Source organism: Pogoniulus pusillus, chromosome 18 (assembly GCF_015220805.1).
Source record: "Pogoniulus pusillus isolate bPogPus1 chromosome 18, bPogPus1.pri, whole genome shotgun sequence".
Taxonomy (NCBI): domain Eukaryota; kingdom Metazoa; phylum Chordata; class Aves; order Piciformes; family Lybiidae; genus Pogoniulus; species Pogoniulus pusillus.
Window position 1 is genome coordinate 24,754,599 of NC_087281.1, and position 23,251 is coordinate 24,777,849.

The 23,251-nt window shown below is 41.6% G+C and overlaps 1 protein-coding gene across 3 annotated transcripts in view; it reads left to right on the top strand.

Annotated features, from left to right (window-relative positions):
• Positions 1-1,648: 1,648 nt before the first annotated feature.
• ZFAND3 (zinc finger AN1-type containing 3) overlaps positions 1,649-23,251 on the top strand; it is a 137,420-nt gene continuing 115,817 nt past the window's right edge. The window contains exon 1 of one of the 3 annotated variants that reach the window (XM_064158854.1): positions 1,649-1,979. In XM_064158854.1, the coding sequence (XP_064014924.1) occupies positions 1,909-1,979 (71 nt within the window). In that variant the 5' untranslated portion in view covers positions 1,649-1,908. The remainder of the gene's footprint in view (positions 1,980-23,251) is intronic. The other 2 variants (XM_064158852.1, XM_064158853.1) reach the window with 2 other exon arrangements.

A 23,251-nucleotide genomic window follows, 5' to 3' on the forward strand; every position in this document is an offset into this window, starting at 1 on the left:
GAGCTACTGAAGCATTGGCTGTCGCCTGATGCACCATCAGGGTGTCAGATAACACCAGACTCAAAAGTTTGAGAGAGCAACAAGTACTAGCAAATTCTGTCAGAAACCACTCTTCAAAAGAATAGTTCACTTCAGTCACTCGAATTTCAACTTCTCATGAAAAAGCCTGAAGTATGTGTGCATGCACAGGCTACTTTTTTCTCTGTCACGAATTTGATATAAAATCCTTTCAAAAGGTTAGTACTTGTTTCAAGTAGTTAGCAGAATTAACTGGCTGCTCACAATGACCACATTTTGTTAAGGATCACAGAACCATAGAATGTCTTCGTTTGGGAGGGGATGTTAAGAGATTAACGTTTAACAAACTTGGCTTTAAATGTAAAGCAGAAATCAAAGTATAAGATGGATAACAGCCCCTCAAGAATACATCAACGTGTCACCTTCAGTGTTGCCTTGTCAGTATTTTCCTACACAGCGTCTGTCACTGAGGCCACAAAGCAATTTCTAGTGGGTGGTCAGCAACATTTCCACTTCACAGACAGCACCAACACAGAGGAAGTGGAAGACCATAACTTGCTTAAGGCCAGAAATAAAATCCCTATTACTCAGCTCTCAAGTCCAGATATTGGAACCTACTCTCTCCTCTCCTGCTCGCCAAAGAGCAGCAGTTGGTAATCGCCCATGAACTGTGTCTGCCATACTTTTCCTCTTGAAGGTCTTTCTCTCGGGCCAAAACACAGGGACCAAAGTGGTCTCCTGCCTTCAGCCAGCCCCCAGCTCAGTGTCCTCAGGCAGTGGGCTTCGTTCACCACAAAGAAATCCCCGCATGCGTTAGACACGACACTGCTTTTATTTAATACCGACGGAAGCAGAGAACGTACACCCACAGAAGATGCAGGAAAGAGACGAGGGATCGTCACCCTCACGGCCCTCGCATCACTCCCTCACCTCTAAGCCTCCCTCCCAGGTCGCAGCATCAACGCTGGTCACGGAAAGCAAACGGAACCACGGCGAAAGCAGTCTGCTTCCACCACCGCTGGGGTACCCCACGGGCAGTCACCCGTCCGGGACGGATCACAAGTGCGCACTTGGCAGTCCTGCCCCCGGCACACTGGCTGACAACGACCAGCCTCGAAGGCTCGAACAAGTGCGGATCGGGGAGAACGAGGGGGTGGGTGCGAAGTGGAAATCCACCGACGCCTCCTGCCCCTGGCAGAACAGCTAAGACCCCGGGGGACCCTCTCGCCATCAGACAACTTCCGCGTCGAAGACCCACCCCGCATGCGCTGCTAACATCAGCGCCGCCACCCTACCGGTCTTCTCTGCCCGTACCACTGTGTGCCTTACGTGTGGGTAGAGACACAAGTGGTCAGCGGCGTTGGGTACATCTGCAAGCCTCAGCAGTCTCTAAGACTCCATATAGGAAAGTCTGTTCCCTTCTCGAGCCTAGGGAAGCTCTGTAAGCTTGTTTCTCTCTTAGTTCCCGGGCCTGATCCAGCCCGACTCCCCCCGAGGATGGGCTATGGTATATGCCACTCCCAGCTGATCCGTTGGCTTGACGAAACCATCCCGCTCAGGACAGGGGGAAGCAAGCCGCTGGAGGGAGGGGGACACACACGCATTGTTGAGCCGGGGGCCAGGTGGTGGGGGAGGGTGGGCGCGCCCTGCTGTGACAAGCGGGGTCGTCACAGACACCGGCTGGGCAGAGGGTAGTGCAGGGAGTTCTGCGCCGCGTACCGGCTCCCCTGGGGGCCCGGCCGGTAGGGTGCGGCCACCCCCTCCTCCTCCCTCCCCTCCACCGCTTCCCTAGTGGTCGCGTCCGGCTCCAGCTGACCGGCCTGGAATCCCGGCCGGGAGCCCCGCGCCCCCCGCCCCGCCGCTCCCGCCGCCCAGCGCACCGGCCCTGCCATGGGTGACGCCGGCAGCGAGCGCAGCAAGGCGCCCAGCCTGCCGCCGCGCTGCCCCTGCGGCTTCTGGGGGTAAGTGAGGGCGAGGCGGGGGCTGGGTCACAACCGGCTCGGCCTGGCCCGGCGCGGGGAGGGGGGCGGGCGGCGCGGTTAAGGGCGAGGTAGCGGGGGCTACGGCCAGGCGGGGGCAGGGCCCGGCCTGGGCTGGGCGGGCTTGGCGGAGAGGCCAGCCGGGGCGCCGGGCCAGATCGTAACACGGGGCTCGGGCCTCTCAAGGGGGCCGAACCTGCAGCTCGCCCCGGGGTAGGGACGGTCGCTGGCCCTTCCGGGCGGGCCGCAGTGGGTACTCTCTCGGGGAGGAGGGTGCTCCCCGCCTCTGCCTGTGGTGGGCTAGGGGTGTGTGCCGTGTCCCGGAGGGCCCAGGCGAGGGTGGCAGCGGTTTCTGGCTTAGAGGCGCTGGGTGACCCGGAGGGAGGGTGCCTGAGTTGCCCCCGGACGCGCCGTGGAGGGGCACAGGCGGACGGCAGCCGCGCAGCCTCCCCCGGCGCCCGGGCACCTCGGCGGCGGCCTTCCCCGTAGCTCGGCGGGGTTAGGCCTGCTCGCTTCCCTGGACATGCAGGTTTCCTGGAGCGGCTGCTCCTCCTTTGGGGCTGCCGAGTGGCAGGCGTCTGCGGGCTGTGCTCCTGGGCCTGCCTTTAGCTTCTTAGAGGCGCAGATGAGTAATGAGAGCTCTTGGCTGGGTGTCCTGGACTGGGTGCCGATACATCCCTGCCCTGCACCGGAGAACGGGAAGCTGTCGCTGCTATAAATGCAGGGCAGCGCAGGGCAGCATAGCTAATAAAGGGAAAAGTATAAGGACAGATACATACTTCTTTCCCCAGCTTTTTGAAGGCAGAGAGGTTGATAACGGATAAGTAAGGTCCTTGGTAGCTGTTGACCGATCCTTTTTTAAAGAAGAATTAAGGTCGTTCCTGTTTCCAGAGGTGGAAAAGAAGTAAGCCTGTTCCTTGCTGAACCACTCTACTCCTCCGTCACCTCTGTGATCATATCCTCCGGGAATATTTTAGTTACTGATTTATTTTATCTTACTGTAAATTAGATGTATCCGGGCAGATGGTATACTCGCAGATACACATGATTATAAAGTGTCTCTAATGTATATCACAAAAACATCAGTCCCTAATGTTCTTATTTATGGAAAGTTCAAAAAATATGTGACTAAAGAGACTTTTGAGGACTCACCTGAGATTTACACTCGTCTGTGATTGTACTTTCTGGAGATTTATGTCATACAATTTAAAGTACTCTGGGGAAACGGAGGCTGAGAGAGAGGAGGTGCAACGAGAGTGATTTAGTGATGTCACTGTGCATTTGGTTGGTTTATCCAAGTGGCAGGATTTTAAATGAAATCACACTTTTGAGTTATGACAGAAGCTTGAACAGCAACAAATGCTGTGGCCCTGCTGGGAGTGATATTGGAAGACAGATTATAAATATGCAGTACATTATTAATTTTTCTTTTGTTAGGCTTTCATTTTTAGGCCTGATGTTTTCTGTAACGTAGTGGAAATCAAGTTGCTGCTATTCTAATGTAGCATACTGATTACTGTAATGTGATACTGATGCAAAAGGAGAGTTGCAGGAAAGCTGAAAATGAACTTTCTCTCTGGGCTGAACGTCTTGGTTAGTTCACTGTGTTGCTTAACGATGACAGCAGGCTCTCAAGGAAACCCTTTGCCTTTAAAGGTGCTCCTTTCTTTTTTTAGTCATGCTTTGCCCTTGCACAAGCATCTGTCCTCTTTTTTTTCTCGGTGTGTCATGCATGCATTATCGTTTCTTGTAAGATCTTTGAAAGACTTTGAAAGACAGCACTGAAAAGCACCTCACTTTGTCCACCAATACAGAGAGTAAATTAATCTGGTTTTCAGTTTAAGCATCTGCATGGTACTTTTCAATACACAGTGTCAAACTATGCATCTAGTTTTTCACTTAAAAAGCCCCTACAAACAAAACCTGGCAAAATCAGAAACTGCAGTCACCTTCCAGAGTGTTACAGCTTGTTGTACTTCTTGGCCCTTCTGTCTTTATCTAGGCCTTGCAAGGGCTTGAAAAAATTATCAGCTGGTAAATCTGGGTAGACATGCCCTTCTAGTGAAGTTCCATTGGTAGGAGTACTTGAGGGGTCACAGGTTTATATCAGCTTTCTGAAGGAAGTAAATCATGATGGAAAAAAAACAGGCACTTGGAATTCCTCCCTGGTTGTCAGCTAGGGTTATTGCCAGCAACATGTCTTTGGACAGAGTCTTGTCTGTGATTTTTGTGTCACTTTTTTTGTATGTCTGTCAAGTCACATTTTGAAACAGCAGGGCCCTATTTGCTCTTTACCTACAAAATAGGTAAGGCTGTAAAAACTGCTGAAACTTTCATTTTAATGTAGTCGCTTCCATGAAATGTGTAAGTAATGTAGAGGAGTAGCATGACATTGTTTCCCAGTCTGCATTGGTCTAATGACTGAGAATCCTTCCATGGTTCCTCTTGGACAACTATGTAGGTAGCAGCACAACTTGGCATCAGTGAATCGGATAATGTGGTCTAGATTCTGTCAAGTGTAAATCGTATTTTTGGTTGGTTTTTTCCATTCACTTTATGTAATATTTAGCCAGGACTGTTTATAGTAAGATGGACACTTTCTGCAGTGATCCACAAAGATAGGAAACATCAAGGAAAATATTGGAAGAAAGATTAAAATTGAAGTCAGCTGTTGGTTTCTGGGCTAAAACTTGCCTGCTGGTGAACTGTGACAGAAGTAGCTCCTGTGATACATGTCGATAGCAGTGGAGCACAAACAGATTACAGGAGAAAACTGGTACGTACTGTTGTATTAAAGTTGGAGGGGTTCTTGTTTGGAAAGGTCTGATTTGATAATAGAACTTCAGATCCTGTAGGCTTCAAGCATTTCTAGTGACTCAAAAACTACTAAACTCTTCATATTTTAAGCTCTAAGAGACTGAAAAATAAACTGTTGAAAGAAAATACTGAGACTGTTCAGAACTTCTGAAACATTTGCTTAAGGTCAGTGGCTAATGTTTGCTTGGCTTTTGTTGAAGATCATGGAATCTGTCCGTAAATCTTTTGCAGACTTGCCCTTTTTAGAATGTCTAGGCTGTCAGTTCTGTTCAAGTAAAGTTCAAGTGGAGCACTGAGGACTTTAACAAAATTGTTTCAGTTACCCAGATAATCTGAATTGTGAAACCTCATCTCTATTCGTGTTATTTATGAAGAACTCACAGAACTTACTGTTGGAAATACCTTGCTTCCCATTCTTCCCAATCTTCAGTCAGTTAGAGCTATCTTGCGTCTTTATTGGAATAGTCTTAGTGTACAAAGAGTGAAAAGGGTGCAGTGTGTAAGTTGATGTCTTAGGTTACTTCATCTGGAATTAGTGCTGTGCTTAAGTTCTTATTCTCATGATCCAGAAAAAATTGCTTTTACTGATTAACATACCATACAATGTTGTTTGTTTCTATAGAAGAGTGGGTTTCATAAGCCTGAAAGTTTGTGAAACTGCTATTTTATGATGTATATAAAATGCTAATCTGTCAGTTAATAAATACATGAAAATACCACTGTATTCCAGTTAAGCTATTTTGCATATTAGAGATGAGGCATAGTCCTTTAATGAACTACATGTTAGCAGTTCCCCATTGGCTTTTAAAGGACTCCACAAAGGTTTTCTTGTGTATAGCTCATGAGAGGGCTGGGGCTTTTGCTATTAAATGGTTATATGCATAGGTGAGACTTGTAAGATAGCACTCTGTAGCACTTTAACAGCTAAGGCTCTATTTTGGTTCTAAATTATAAACGCGAGAGAGAAAGTTTCTGGACATTCTTTTGAATACAGCATTTGCTGTCAAAGGAAAATAATAATAAAGTCTATATCATTCATAGGTTTGCTAATTGGTATAAAAAGCCACTATGTAAACAACTGTGTTCACTTGGCTCTCAGGCTCTGTTGCTGTTGCTTCTCCTCTCTGACTCCTCCACACCATGTAGAACCTTTTACTGATAACATGTGAGGTCTTGTTGGTTTTCTGACAGAGGGAAGAGAGGAAGGTGGTGTTGGCTGGTTATGGGTTTTCTTTGTCCAGGGGGGAAGGACTGGATTTCTGTGTTGTTTCTAAATTATGAATAGCTGTATATAACCATAAATACATGTAAGTATGTTCTGTACATATGCTCGTAAATGTAGCTTGCTGTAAAATACAGCTTAGTCTGTCGTATTCAATTTCTTAAACTCATCACTTACTCCTGGGCTGTTAGAAACATATGCTGTGGAAGTGAGTTTCAGAGAGGGTAATACTTTTGCGAGTTGTACTACAGTGATTACTGCTTGCTTGCTTTTCTTTTTTCCTTTTGGTCCAGGCTGATACTGTTGCATTCAGAGCCTTAGAAACAGCAAAGATGTGAATGGATATAAAACAAATCAATGGATGTAAAACAAATTAATTCCATTCTTGAAATTGTGGCAACCAGCAGGAAGCTGATTGGAGCCACAGGATGATTAGTTTCATCTCCTCTGATTTCTGGCAAATACAAGGTGCTATCGTCAGCTGAACCCGATGGCAGTATTGTTTGAGACCATGCCAGAGGGGTTTTGCAGGATGCTACCATTTGTCCTGCCTTTCCCTGACACCACATGCATCATATGTTAAGATGAGACATTGTGCCCCTAGCATTCTGTGCAGGCCCAATCCAAACTTTATTTCTGAGGCTGGATTTTTCAGTCACATTATCATCAGATCCCTGCCATTTCAATCTGGCTGTCTTCTCAGTTTTGTTTACTAAAATGAAATACTTGATCAAACAGTGGCTCATTTAATAGAAGCATGATTAGTTTGTGACTTTGTATCACTAAAGCCTGCTTTTAGCTTCTAATCAAATAATAACTGTGTCTGTGTATGCATGCACACACGCACATATATGCATGCTATTAAGAAGACTCTATTCTGGTTAGAATCATAGAGTTAACCAGGTTGGAAGAGACCTCCAAGATCATCCAGTCCAACCTATCACCCAGCCCTAGCCAGTCAACTAGACCGTGGCACTAAGTGTCTTATCCAGTCTTTTCTTGAACACTTCCAGGGACAATGACTCCACTTTCACTGGACTTGGTTCATGTGGTTCTTTAGCCAGGCTTTCACTTCCAGGAGCATTGGATCAGATGCTAGAATAAGCCATGTCAGTTTATGCAAAACAATATATGTGCTACCAAACAGGTTACTGTTTATTAGACCTCAGTATTAACTAAGGTCTTGAGTGAATGGTGAGCCATGAGCATGAAATGAGGTGCTTTCAGATAGGTGCGGGTGGGTGGTGCTGTCTGACAGGCAGGTTTTCTCTGGTTAGCGTGTGATGATCAGAAATGTCAGTTCTTCCCTCTAAAGTGATAAATTGATTTAAATCCATAAATTAATGACACTTAGATTTTATGAAGGCTAATGCTAAAAGACCTAAACAGATTTTTTGTGAGGAAAGTAGAAGCTTGTTTGCTTTTACTTATTACAAGTATTTATAGGTCATTGATCACAGGAAACTGCAGTTGGTTGGAATCGAGTAATTAATTTGCCTGCTGGTCTTTGTTTTGCTCTGAAAGTACTTGAGTGTTGTACCTTCTTATGTTACACAACCACAGGAATGAACCCAGGGCTGGAGCACATCTGCTGTGAGGATAGGCTGAGAAAACTGGGGTTGTTCAGCCTAGAGAATACTCCGGGGGAACCTTAGAGCTGCCTTCCACTTCCTGAAGGGATCCTGCTGGAAGGGTGGAAAGGGACTTTTTATAAGGGTGTCTAGCAATAGGACAAGAGGGTGATGGTTTTATGCTGAGGGAGATTAGGGTTAAGACTAGATTTTAGGAAGAATTTCTTCAGTACAAGCGTGGTGAGACTATGGAATAGGTTGCCCAGAGCGGCTGTGGATGTCCCCTTCCTGGATGTGTTTAAGGCTGGGTTGGATGGGGCCTCGAGCAACCAAGTCTAGTTGAAGGGTGTCCCTGCCCATAGCAAGGAGCTTAGAATAGATGATCTCTGAAGTCTCTTCCAACTTAAGCCATTCTATGATTCTTAGGAAGTGCTACAGGGAATGGTAGCAGGCATTGGACAGATGCTGGAATTTTATACTTGGATCTTAATTTTCAAAGATACTGAGGGTTATGAGACATAGAGACGCTTCTGAGAAAGCAGTGGTGCAGACTTGAACTTTGTCACGTTCCCTGCTTGAATAAGAATACGCAAAATAGAGAGTCAGAATTTGTGCGGGTTGTGTGGTTTTCCTCGGTCATAGTACAACTAGAAGAGCACCTCAACTAAAGTCAAAAGATAGATGTTGTGATTTATTTGTATAGTGAGCCATTGCCTCTTGCAACTGCAGTTGCAAGGTACCATGTTTTGGATCATGGGTACGTTTAGGAATGGAGGTTATTTACACTCAAAGTAAAAGCAGATGAACTGCATTTATTGCTTCAACTGTAATAAGCCCTTTTCTAGGAATGTGAAAATGATGCTTTCTTCTTTAGTATTTAATAGAACAGACAAAACAGAGAGAAGATTTTTGTTACTTAATGAAAAACAGCTGTTTTGGATCAGACCAATGATACACCCAGCCCTGTTTGATTTGAGTGGTAAGTGATGCTGAGGAAATAAGCGTAAGGACAGACCAAGCATGCAGTGATGCTTATCTTGTTATATACCTCCTTTGCTTCTGGCAGTCTGACATAAGGTTGTCATCTGTTTTCCAGATTTATGGTTTAGCAGGTCTTACCTACTTTTTAAATGAATTAGTGTATTAACTTGGTGAATCCATGTGTATTCTTGACCCTCACAACATACTGCAGCAAGTAGTTCCATAATTTAACTGTACTACTTTTTTTTTGGGGGGGGGAAGTATTTGATTTTGTCTCTCTTAATCTTGCTGTGCAATAATTCTAAGAAATGAATAAATTTAAACAGCTGGTGTCTGAGGGTGTTTGGTTTATGACAATCCACAGATAGGCCTGCTTGATTAAAAATGTGTGTTCACTTCTCCAGTGAAGCCGTAATTTGAGAAAACAAGCACTTGCTTCCACCATGAGTTTATCCAAATTCTTTAGGTAAAGTGTTTTAGAAATATTTTGTCATCATAAGTGGATGTTGTGCTAATTATAGACAGATATATCCAGCACTTCTTAATCTTACTGTAACTCTTTTGTCAGAGTGAAATTCTGTGTCATAGCTGGAACAAACAAAGCTTTCTGAAGTTTGGAGGAGTGAAAAGTGAATGTGTCTAGGTCTTTCTGTCTTCCTGTCAGGCTGTGCCTTCTTCATATCTTTTGCAAACTGTGATTAGTCAGAGGTTCTGTGATTTGGGCAGTGCTGCTAATTGTTCCACAGTTAGTGCTACGAAATGGCTGTCTTAATGCTAGTTAGTAAAAGGTTCAACTAATGTAACAGGTATGTTGTGTTTTGTATATTGCTTCATTTTATTGAGCATGCTTTGGGTTCTCAAAAGTTTCTAATAGTAAGTCCATTCTGTTAGAGGCATATATTACAGGGATCAGATTTAAGGAACTTCTGCTGGTTTTAGTTGCATAAATTTGAACCACTTTGTCAAGCTTCTGCAGAAGTGGTAATGCTGTTGAAGGCTGCTGAGCTTGGAGAGCTGTGAAAGTTTGGAATTGATGGAAGCATCATGACTTGCTGTTTCCTTTAAGATGCTGAAATCAGTGATGTTAAACTTGAGAAAATGATCCTTAATGGATATTATCATTGAAGATGTTTGGTGTTGACTTGAATATTTTCACTAACATGCTATACCAATTATTATTGGATCTTAAAATTATTTTAAAATAGAAGTTTGTGCATATAAATAGACTCAGGCCTCTTGAAGAGGCTGCTGGTATGAATGATGAATGTGATACATTTTCTCAGCAAAATACTACTCATATTCTTAGAAGTTGAAAATGTCCCTGTGCTCCTATATCTCCTCAAGTATACAGTCTTCACTGACTAACTTTGTATCTTCAGAGTGTTGTCACAAATGTCTTGTGAATGTTCTTGGACAATATTTGATCTCAGTTCTGTTGAGACCTTTATTTGGATCATATAGATAATCTTCATATTCAGTTTAGGCACGTTACATTGATCTGTTTTCCTGGATTTTGTCTCATTTTCTTCTCCAATGGCAGAAGCCTTTCCTGTATAGGCAGTGCTCACAAACATGAGTCGCTTCTGGTTTTGGAAGAACCGAGTATTAGGGAATAACTGCAGCGTGTGTCGACTTACTTAGAAGTAAGATGCGTGAAGGAAGATATTAGATAAAGGTAGATTTTAGAAAGATGTTCTCAGGACACTAAGAAGGCCATGCAAGAAAAGAAAAGACTGTTAAGGGCACTACACACAACAAATACAAAAATGATGCAAAACCCTCTGAAAACAGAACCTTTATTTGGATGGCTGTGATCACTGGTTACATCCATTGGTCATGGATATAACATGAATGTGCAGTAGAAGTGGGTTGATATTTTTAGGTTCTGCAAAAATGCTCCATCCTCTTCTAATTGAAGATTTTGATGTAATGCTTCCCTTTCATAATAGGGATGGATCTTTTATTTGATGAGAACTTGGAGAATTGGTGAGATTTTGATGTGCTTAAGGAATGCAGTGTTAAAACTTCGTTTCCTTTAAATACATTTTCTTAGCTCTTTTAACTTGGAAAACATCATAATACATGGCTCCAATCACTGTAAATTATTCTTCACCTGTATTAAGGAAAATTTATTAATTGAAGAATTCAATTTCATGAGTTGGAGAAAGACAATATTTACTGTTGTGTGTTCTATTTCTCTGCTGATTGCATCTGAGTAGTAGGATTGTGGTCCTTGCTTGTGCAAAGAAGTTGTATTAGGAAATTGATGGGATTTTGCCTTTAATCTGTCCTTTGGGGGTCTTTTCTTGCAGCGGGGAATGCTGTCCTATGTTATTTCAGAAAGAATTGTAGGCATCCTGTTCAATTCCTGCTGTTTAATCTGGGCCATCATATGCCCTGAACTTGAATAATGGAGGTCAATAGGACAAAGGTAATTTTAAGTTTCTAAATTTTGTAGCATTTTTATTAGTGGTTTAAAGGAATTAATTTTTCTAAGTTACTTTAATTGGCATTGTGTCCTTTAATAAATATACTTTGGCAAATGTTGGATTTCCAATGCTAATTTAATGTAAATTAAAGAGCCTCATGAGAAAAAAAGTCAAACTGTTTTTCTTAAAGTAACTTTAAAAACAGTCAGACACAGAGAAAAAGAGGTCATCTGACAATCCATGTCTTAGTTTCCAGCTCTTTAGTCTATGTAGTATCTGATGCCGAGTTAATTCGAGGGCCTGTTTTAGCAATATGTATGTTTAACTTGTGCTTGTTAGAATGTAGAAAATCAAACCAGGCTAGTCCTGTGATAACCTCCAAGTTGTGCACTTGGAAAAGCAGAATCCAAAGTCATGTCCTCACTGACTTAATTGCTAAAATGCAACTTGCCTTTACAGTATGACTGCCAGTGAGATCAGCCAAGTCACCATAACAGCAGCATTTGGACCTCTAATTATATGTTGTTAGAGGTGTCTCAGAGGAAGTTGCATATATAAAGTAGCCTGTCATTTAGCAAGAATTCTGCAAGATTGGAAATGGTATTGTCCTTCTAACTGTTGATCAGATTCCATTTTGGTCCAATATAGTGTCAATCCTAAGGAGTCTAGCTTTTTGATAAACCAATTAATTGTCTTTTGAAAATGTTCTTCTAGCCAACATGCAGTATTACTCAATAAAATGCATTTTTAACTGGAAAAGGGTGAATCTTAGGTGAGGTATTGCTGAGGTATGGCAGGAAGAGACGTTGGAGTTGGGTGCACTAATGTTTGTTCATGTCTTAGTGCTACTTTTTAAAGTAGTCTAAGTGAACTAATGGACAATAATGGTTTCTAAAATTGTCTGTCAACAAGTGCTTGCTTATTCATGCAGACAAGTTTCAACTGCTCCCTGGAGTTGTTAACAAGTAAATCAATTTAAAATGTTATAATTTCTACTTTTAGAATCCACTTTTGACTGCATGCTTCTCTGAAGGAGTGAAAGTACTTTTAACATGGTGTGTTTCCATAGTAAAGGTTATCTCCAATTTTAATCTGCAAATATGTCAGTCTAACTATTCAAATTTTAATGGGAAAAAAAATGTGAATCATTACTCAATTTTTAAAATGCTTAGAATTTTAGAAAGTCTAAAATACAGCAGTTTGGTGGAACAGGTGAAATCTGTTTTTTCATTCTTAAGTAGATGAGCTGTTTGCTCATGCTATAAGTAATACAGAGCTTTTAGTATTGATCTACATCTATCCAGTAGCTTCCCTAGGTGTTAACTCCTTTAACAAAAGCACTTCAGTGCTTCAAATGCCTTTTTCTGGTAAGAAGGTTTGTAATTAACACTATATGGGAAAATAATTGAAGCAGAGCTTGCTTTGGAAATAAACAGTTAAGATGATGCAAATAGACTCCTCAGCTTATTTAAGAAAGTGAATAAACTCTGCTTCTAACTTCAGGTATTTGCATCCATGTAGTGTTGTGATAGCTCTAACATGCCTATTTCAGAGTATACTCCTTTTGCAGAGGTGTTTTGAACTGTCACCAGACATGCAGCACTGAATGTCGCAATGCACAGACATTGTACTCTAGTGTTAGCCTTTTCTTCATACGTCTTACATTTGCTACAAGAGGTCAGAGACTATAAATCCATCAAGTGTCACGTTTCTGTTTTTAAATGAAAACACTTTCTTTGACATTTATGCTTGGAAAGGATTTACTGTTTCTTTTGCTGCTGATTCACTACGTGATGATTGGTCCATGTTTTTACTTCACCTAGGTGAAACATATCACTCTTTTGATTCTACAGTGCTATAAGAGCCTTGAATGAAAGACATGGTAGCAAGGAGTATTGACAGGTTCTCCAGCTCTGTCCTTTAGAGAGAGGGATTTTAAATTAGAACTTCCTCTGGGACAATATTGACCTGTTGATACGTTGTTTCCAAGGATGTTCATGTAGAAGGAGGTGTTTATGGTGTGTGGCAGAACTCTCTTTCAATCACAAGAGCTGCTATGCAATTAGAAGAGCAAGAACCACCTGCATTACACATCTGCAAGTCTCAGATGGTTTTGCTGCACTCTCTTGGAGATAGGACCCCATCATTATCCATTACTCTATGATGCAGTCTCTCCTTTGACTATTAATGTTCTCCTGTGACTAATTCAGGAAAGACCAGAAATCTTTCTGGTGAATAATTAAAGCTTCCTGTCCCGCTTAAGTGGCTTATAAAGACAGATTCAAAAGGTAAAAGGAAAACACAGTGATATATATCATTATATAGTAAACTAAACTGATACATTGTTCATTCAAAGTAAAGTAAAGTATTGAAAATGCCACCATGTTTTGGCAGAATGAGAACCCTAGCATGGCAGGTTAGAATTCAGTTGTTTGAGCTGACATGTCTTCTGAAGGGCTTAGGAAATTCAGATACTGAAACTACCGTTTGCTTTTCAAACTGCTGTAATTTGAAACCCAAATGAATCATACCATCAGTCAGGGTTGGAAGGGACCACAGGGATCATCTAGTTCCAACCCCCGCCATGGGCAAGGACACCTGATGAAATGAAACAGAACTAGACCAGGACTTTGAGAAGTTTTGTTTGTTGGTTGTTTTTTTTCTTTCTTTTTTTCCTCACACTCTCTCTCCCCCTCCCCCTTTTCTCAGATTGGACTTCCAGGACGCTCTTAGATGCCATTGAGATGGAAAGAGTCCTAGTTGTTTTCTTATTAGCATTCTTTCTGTTGTTATTGCAGTTTGCTGATTTGTTAGTCAGTTTCTGACTTCTGTTAGTAATGTGTTTGTCATCAACTTGAATACAGAAGTGCTTTTCAGTAGTTTCTGTGTCATGGCTGGCAATGTTGACATTGCATGTGAATTTATATTTTTATATCTATGCACACATACGTAACTACTTGCTGTAACAACTTATGATACAGAATTATAAAAACTGAAATGGCCTCAGCAGCACTCCTGTAGATAAATTGTGTAGCTAATGAGTCACTAGCACAGAGAAATGCTTGTGTGTTTATCAACTTTCAGGAAAAAAAACAGATGTAAAAGAAAAATTTTCCGTTTGAAAATGATTTTGGTATTTAATCGTATTTCTCCTGGTGTAAATGTCATAAAACTGAAATTACAGGTGTTTTTTTTTTCCTTTTTTTTGGGGGGTGGAGGACTACTTAAGGGCACTCAAGCGCAAATATTTCAGTCTACTAATGGTCGAAATAGATTTGTATGATTTTTAACATCGTGTAATGAGATGGTGACTCAAACAGGAGCTTCAGAGGCTTGATATTCTTTGAGTGCCTGTGGAAGCAGTTAAGAAGACAGTAAAGGAAATGGTGTACATAATCCTCATTTTGAAATTTATTGCCCATTTAACCAATGGTGCTTTCCATTCTTCTGCTCAGCTTTCTTGTCCCTCATCTATGCAGGGCAAATTCTGAAGGTAGAGGTTACCTTTTGAGTAGCATAGCTGAGTACCTAATTTGGGAAAAGTAGACCAGCTTTTGGAGGCACAGGCTTTTGTTCTGTACGTGGAGAAGCTGGTCTACTTTTCTAAGTATATTTCTAGATGCTAATTCTGTCTCCAAAATCAGTCTTGCCTGTATCCGTAGGTCATCATGCCTGCAACATGATGCTACTAGAATGTGAAACACAGGTGTCTCCTACTAGCTAGCAGGACAGATGGCCTGAGTTGATGTTTCTGTATGTTTGTTTTCAACTATTTTTTAGAACTTGTTGTTTCTGCTAAGAACATGTAGTGCAATATATAGCAAACCCTGAATGTGGTATTATGCTTACCACAAAAGACAGAAACTCCTAGCTCAGTCTGTACCATTAAGGATAGCTACAGATGTGTAGAATTCACTTTGAGTCTGGTTGAATTAGTCAAGTGTAAACCTTTTCTTTAAAAGTGTATAGATAGCATTTTACCTTCTCAGAACAACCCAAAAAAATCTATGTAAACTGTCTTGATAAAAATGATGTTTAGAGAGCTAAAAATCTAACATTTTAATTTGCTGGTCTGCTGTTTGCAGGGAATAGGACATTAAGCAAAAGTATTGGGAAGTAAGGGAGGCAAGAAACAAATGTGTGTGAAGGCTGTAATGTACAGATTTGCTATTAATTAGTTTCGTAGTTGGAGATGCTTTACTTCTCCAGAGATTGCATTACCTGCCACTTTTTCAGACTCTGGTGGTGCTTTGGTGCAAGTGAAGAGTGAGAGAAGGTTGTGTGGTCTCCTTTCAGAAGGAATTGTCCATGAATTAAGGGTGCAGCTGAAGAAGCTGCAGAGTTGTAGGATTTAAAGCTTGGTGTCGAGTAGAAACATGGAAATGCTAATTTGCCTTCTTTTTTTCTCTTGGAGACTAGGAATGACTGAAGAGGTATGTGCTGATACTGCTGCTTACTTGCTTAATTTTTTAAATTTCTTTTAACTCTGCTTCTATTTAGGATTCAATATTGATTTTACATAGTTAATGAAGCAGTAGACTTGCAGTTTGCAGCTGCAGCTCGTCACAGTGGTTAGGTAGTTAAACCTTCCTTGCTCTCCTTGTGTACTGGGAAGGTTGCACATGGCTTGGATGAGAGTTCAAGATGAGGTAATGTTGCAGGGCTCACATGTAATTACCTACTGTTAATGATCACTCTTTGCTTGGTTACTGTGCCTTTGCCTAAGATTAACTTCAGAAATGCATAAAAATGATCTAATGAAGATCCTTTGCTGTTTGTGTTGCATGCATGCAAATGGAATCTTTATCTTGACCCTGATTTCCCACCATTTGAATTAGATAAGTGCATTGATTGTAATTTATCACTTCACTCTTGTTTAGCAGAGGAAAATAAGAAGTTGAGATGTGTTCCCTCACTTTTTTCATGTTATTTCAAAATAGGAAAATTATGAGAATAGCATAATGTGATACCCTTGGTTTTGTTTGCATCAACTTTAACTTTTACTAAGTCTTTACCTTGTGAAAATGACATCTGTGAAGATTACTGTTTTCTTTAGTCTGGACCACCAAAATGGGAAAGCCAAAATACCAGTCTGTGTAAAGGTTTCCTTCTATCATGGATTGAAGGATATGGAATCAAGGATTGTTTCTTCCACTAAGTATTTAAAACCTTTGAACTCTAAAGCAAAACGTTTGTGCAGAATTCTTTCTGCCCTAGTAATCGAAACACAGTTCCCTGAGACCTGGGATGTGTGCTGTGTGGAACAGGAGAAAGGCACAATGCATTAAGTTGGGGATCTCTTCCAACTTAACATTTGAATCCCCTTTTGAAAGGTGCTACTCTCTGCCCTGACATCCATTGAACAGCACACGCAGCAGCTCATTTCTCATGGCCAGGTGACCAGTACAGACTTAGCAGAGAAAAGTGAGCTAGATGTACAGGTGGTCCTCACTGCCTTCTGCAGTACTTGCACTCTTACTTAGGCGTCTGTCACCTGAGGAGCAGTGCTGAGCTTTCAAGGCACAACATGAGAGAGGCTATGGCAAGCATCTATACTCTGGAATTAATTCAGACTGTGGCAAAACTGAAGGAGATAGGAAGTGGGGCAGATAAAAGTGCATTCACATTATGGTTGTTCCTTTAGTTTCCTTGCTACCTTTTCTTTCAAGTCATAGGAAGTAAAAAAGAAAAACTAAATATTTTTATTTTTGTCAGAGAATAAAACTCAACAATTTTAGGTGACCTTGTTCTCTGTCCTGCAGCCATTCATTTTTAGACCTGCTGTAGTTGCATAAAGGCTTTAGTTGTAAACTTATAAGGAAAATGTCAACTGGCTAGGCACAAAATTTGATCTCTCTTGTTAATTATGGAGACCCTGCAGACTTTTCCACATTTTGCTTAAGTCATACTCTTTACCAAAAAAAAGTTTGCTTATGTGCAATTGCATTTTGACAAAGCAAGGTACACACTACAGAGAATACCAGCACTTCCTACAATTGTACTTTAGATGCCGAGGGAGTAGCAAGCATATTGAAGTGTAATATTCAAGATGTTTGAGAGATTCTAATTGTTTACTTGAGAACTTTATGTAGTTCAGAAGCGTAAACTAGTGTTTGACTTCTATTAACAGAATGCATAAAATGCAAAAGTGGCCTGATACAGATCAAACTAAAGTTTGGGAATTTAGATTTTTGGGTCACTAATTAGCTCAACAGATTTGCTTATGTCAAAGTTGTTTCCAAACAAGACTTACTGCTGTTGATAGTATGTTTGATTATTAAGCCAAACACTTAACTAACCCCCTGTGATTTAGCATGCATAGTGTTTACTTAGTGGTATTTCTCATTGGTTAGATGCTGAGAAGAGATGAGATTAACAGGTTTTATTTATGTTTTGGCATGGTATTGTATAACACTTTCTTGTACTGTTGCACTGCTAAGATTACAAAAGTAAAGAAATGTGGTCTGTTGGTTTGGTTTTAGTCCTTCTACTTGTTTATTTGAGCTTTATGTGACTTACTATTATTTGTAAGTACCAGCCATGTACATTCTGCTTTGCAGAGCTGCCACAAAGAGACTAAAATATAAGATAAATGCCTTTTTGTTAAAGCTTCAATTTTGGTAGACCTAAATTTGGAACAGCAATCATACAGCAATGTTTGTTTGTACTAAGAGTCCCCTGAACTGGAAACATAATATATCATGTTAACATGGTGTGAAATTGTCAGTTCTTAGTAAGTCAGAGTGTTCTGCAGAGAATTGCTCAAAAGCCTGAAATGGCACTTTCCCAAAGCAGTTGGGCAATAGAGAAAGCTGATACAACATCAACCAGGAGATACCTGAGGCTGGTAGATGTACAAATGAGTTCAACTATGAAAGTCTAGTTATAAAGTTGGGGAAAATACATAGGAGAGTGAAAAACCAAGTTACTTGTAATTGTACTTCAAGTATAATGGGAGATTTATGAGTGGAAGGTGTGTTTGTGGAATACTGAGTGATCTCCACTGGGTATGTCACCTGCTACTTACAGGAGCAAAATATGAAGGGTGACTGGGTGAGAGTAGAGGGCAGGGTTCCCCATATACTGTATAACCTGTGGAGCACAGAACAGCTTTCTGTTGCAGTGGATGGTTGTTGTCAAACTGCAGCATTGGGGGACAAACAGCAAGAAAGCACACAAACTTCTCATATGCCATTAAGAAGAAAGGAATGCTGAAAGATATTTGTGAGAAATACAGCCAAAACTGGTTTATACACCTTGGACCATGAAAGTGGGAAAAAAAATTACACTGATAAGAGACTGTGAATCAATAGACATCTTGAGCCAAGAGAGTGTTGCAATCTCAGCTTCCCTGGGTTTATCTCACGCAGACTGGGCAGCCTTCTGGTACATGTTGAAATACTGAAGATCTTAAGACTAAAAGGAACCTGTCTGAATTCTGACCATGTAATGCAAAGTCTATTTTTTTTAGCATCTTGTGAAAGTTTTTAATTTCTTTACAGGGAGGGCCTAGTTAGAGAAGCCCTAAAAGTAGCACGAGCAGATTAAAATCAAAGCCCACTCTTTCATGGGTAACAAGGCAAATATAGTTCTTGTAAATGAGTGTCCTTTGCTGAAAATCCACATATAGAGGATTATTTCAAAGCATTGAAATGTTTTGTGTATCAAATTCCACTGATACTTGGGAGCCTTTGAAAATGTTATGTACTTACACAGTGTCATATAATAGTGACTTGTAGCCTTGTAGGACTGAATCCAGCGCCAAAATTCTGGTGGTTGTCTTAGTGGGGTAGCTTAGTTCAGTAACAGACTCAGTGTTTCATACACTTGTGTATGACTTAAGCACATTAGAAATTTAGTTCTGTTAGTTGTTTTCTTAATGCATGTATGTATATAATACTGTACCAGTTGATAATAGCTTCAAAATGCATTACACGTTGGCATAAATACTGGCAAGATAACAGAACAAAAGCTGTTGTATCTTTACCTCTAGAGTTGATGTAAGAGAGATGCTGAGGTACTGGAATGTCCCCAGAGAAGGGCGACAAAGCTGATGAGGAGCCTGGAGCACAGCCCTATGAGGAGAGCCTGAGGGATCTGAGGGTGTGCAGCCTGCAGAAGAGGAGGCTCAGGGGCGACCTCATTGCTGTCTACAGCTACCTGAAGGGAGGTTGTAGCCAGGTGGAGGGTGGTCTTTTCTCCCAGGCAACCAGCCATAGAACAAGGGGACACAGTCTCAAGTTGTGCCACGGGAGGTATAGGTTTGTTATTAGGAGGAAGTTCTTCCCAGAGAGAGTGATTTGCCATTGGAGTGGACTGCCCATGGAGGTGGTGGAGTCACTGTCCCTGGAGATGTTCAAGAAAAGCCTGGCTGGGGCATTTATTGCCATGGTCTGGTTAACTGGATAGTGCTGGGTGCTAGGTTGGGCTGAATGGTCTTGGGGGTCTCTTCCAACCTATTACTTCTACGATTCTGTGACATTCTTCAGTCCTGTAGCAAAATTTCAGAACATTCAAATGAAGGAATGCATACAATGGGATAGCTCCCCATAGATCTGTGCCTAGTTTGCACATGTGCGAGTCCTAAACACATGGTGACGTGTTATTAGTATTTTTAATCTCAATATGAAATGTTTTCCTATGGCTGTGAACAAAAGCGTTGTTATTCCCTTTGTAAATGTGCAGTAATGGTTGAACTTCATACAGCAGGGTTTCTTTGTTGGGTTGTTTTTTGCTTCTCACTGGTTATTCTTCTGTATGTTTGAGTACAGGCAGAAATCACAGAATGTTAGGGGCTGGAAGGGACCTTGAAAGATCATCTAGTCCAACTCCCCTGCCAGAGCAGGACAACTTTTGTTTTGTTTTTCTTTCTCTCACTGGTTATTCTTCTGTGTGTTTAAGTACTGGAAGGAATGACCACATGTATTAAAATATTTTCTCCAGTACTAAGATGCATGGCTTCCCTGTAATTTATTATTATTTCTGCTTACAAACTGTTTTGGGAGAAATTCATTCTCAGCACTACATTCATATTCTATTTATCACTTTTTTTTTTGGACAAACTCTGTAGCAGTACACCTGATTTTTGTGTCATTTAGCCCATTTCCTAACACTTTTGTGTTGGAAACAACTTCAGGTATTTGTTGTGTTTCAAAAACTTACAGTATTTTTTCTCCTTAAGAAGCTGCAGATCAGTTGCAGCAGGATGTTTAGAAAAAAATCACAGATCATAAGTTCAGTAGGTCTGTTCCCCTCTTGCATTTTAGCTGCAGTTGAAGTTTCTATAAAGCCTTATCTTACAGTATGTTTAAGTGTCTCATGGAAACTTTCTCCTATCCTTGACTCCTTTCTTTGTGCCTTAGACTGCATGCTGTAAAAGCATGAGGGGAGCCCTGGCAGCAATAGGATTTTTTCCATAGCAGGGCAGTAAAGTACATTGCTTCTAGTAAGGAACAAGACAGAATTACTGAACACGTTGGCTACTGTAGAGGCAATAACTTAGGTGATGGTGATTGAAAGAAGTTGTTTAAAATACAACCTAAGTTCAGGTGTCCTGAATCAGCAGGTTCTCAAATTCACATACTTTCCTGTTGAATTCAGAGGGTGGTAGGGCAAGAAGGAAAGGGCAATAGCTGTCATAAGTATGGATATTTAACATTCAATGCTATGAACTTAGAAGCAGTCTGGAATATTTTTACCATCAGTCTTTGCCACAGTAAATGGTTGGTACATGCACCCAAAAAAACCCCTTTAATTTCAGTGAGATGTGGATGTCTGCACTGAGCAAGAAATAGTCCCTGAGTCCAGATGAGCATTCTAGAGTGTGATATTTGATACAGTGTAGTTTCAAAAACTTGAGTAACCTGAAAGACTGATGAGTCAGTACTGAAAAAAGAAGCCTTTTTCTCTTCACACAGATGCTGCATTTGTAATTACATGCAGTATATTCATACAGTGATGCAGTGTAGCCTTTTTAGGAGGGGGCTGATGTTCTTTGGGGTGTTCTGCTTGCCACTGACTAGTCTTTGAGTTATTTCAGAGAACTCTAAAGTTACAGTTTGGGGATTTTTTTGTATTATATGCCACAAATGCCAGAAGTACAGCTACAATCACTGACCTTCCAGCTGTGTAATGGTAAGATAAAAGCTGTCAAAGCTTTTAGGCTTAATACATAAAGGCCATTACTTTGCACTCGAGGGAAACTTCACACAAGAGTGAAGGCCAGAGTGTTCGTCTGCACTGTCCGATTCATAGGGGTTTTTCTTTCACCCATGTAATACTTTTCTTCCAACTAAAAGTGATGATTCCAAAGAAGATGCCCCTCTGTAAGGAACAAAAGCCAATACAAAGACAGACAGATGTGACAGTCTGTCCCACTGGCAGCTGAGGGGAAAGATGCAGTTTGGTCAAAAGCTTTTGTTTGTTTGTTTGTTTGTTCTCTTTTTTCACTTTGGACTATTCTGTGTCTGTTACTGAGGAGGCTTCTGGCCCTTCTTGCATGCTCTGGGATGGAATGCTCACAATGTATTAAAGAAACAAACTCTGCCTGCATTGTGTAACTGCATTGGGTTTAGTGTAGGTGTTGTAAGGGAAAAATTAAAACTGCTGCAGCTAATTTTAAGTGCAGTCTCCTGCACAGTAGCACAAATACAAAAATGAATATAACTTCTATTCCACTGAAACTGCTGAGACAGCAGTGGTAGTACTGCTGTAGCTGGTGGGCAAACTTAAATGGAAACTGGAATTGTACTCACATCCTGAAGCTTAGGAAAGTGGTCACTGGTGGTAACTAGTAAGAAAATTTAGTTTTAATAACAAAAGTAGTATGATATTCTTGGGAGTATAGGAGGATTTATGTGTGTTTTTTCATTCCCCTCATTACAAGCATTTTAACAAAAAATTACTTGTTTTAAGGCATTTCATGTCAAATGTGAGGGTTTAAACAACCATATCATAGGATGTTAGGAGTTGGAAGGCACCCAAGGAGATCATCAAGTCCAACCCCCCTGCCAGAGCAGGACAATCCTATCCAACACAGATCACAGAGGAACACATCCAGACAGGCCTGGAAAGGCTACAGAGGAGGAGACTCCACAACCTCTCTGGGGAGCCTGTGCCAGTGCTCTGTGACCCTTACAGTAAAGAAGTTCCCCCTTGTGTTGAGGCTGAACCTCTTTTGCTGCAGCTTACACCCATTGTTCTTTGTCCTGTCCCAGGGAGCAGTGAGCAGAGCCTGTCCCCCCACTCCTAGCATCCTTCAGATACTTATAAACATTTATCAAACCCCCTCTCAGTCTTCTCTTCTCCAGACTAAGCAGCCCCAGGTCCCTCAGCCTCTCCTCATAAGCCATGCCCTCCAGTCCCCTCATCATCCTTGCAGCACTTCGCTGGACCCTCTCCAGCAGATCCCTATCCCTCTTCAACTGGGGAGCCCAAAACTGAACACAGTATTCAAGATGAGGTCTCACCAGGGCAGAGCAGAGGGGGAAAAGAACCTCCCTTGATCTGCTGGACACACTCCTCCTAATACACCCCAGGATCCCACTGGCCTTCTTGGCCACAAGGGCACATTGCTGTGCCATGGGTAACTTGTTAGGCACCAGGACCCCCAGGTCCCTCTCCACAGGGCTGCTCTCCAGCAGATCATCTCCCAGCCTGTACTGGTGCAGTTTGTTATTCCTCCCCAGGTGCAGGACTCTGCACTTGTCCTTGTTGAACTTCTTCTGGCTGCTCTGCGCCCAGCTCTCAGTCTGTGCAGGTCTCTCTGGATGGCAGCACAGCCTGCAGCTGTCTCAGCCAAGCCTCCCAGCTTGGTGTCCTCAGCAAACTTGCTGAGCAGACACTCTGTGCCCTCATCAATGTCACTGATGAAGATGTTGAACAGGACTGGACACAGCGCTGATCCCTGGGGGACACCACTGGACACAGCTTTCCAGCTGGACCTGGCACCATTGATCACCACTCTCTGAGCTCTATCTTCATTCTATCTATCATTCTTCTGTGCCAACTTTCTAAACATACTTAAAATTGTTTTAAGCAATATACCTTTATATTTGTACTCCTATGCTACTAAAAACTAGTGCTGACTGCATGAGCTTGACTGCTGCAATGTTATGTTTCTTGTATGACTTAAGTCAGCTTAAAGTTTCTGCACAACATGTTTCTCAAGCCATCAACTGATGATATTAACAATGTTCTTCTATTATGTAAGCACATGCATAAATCACTTACTGA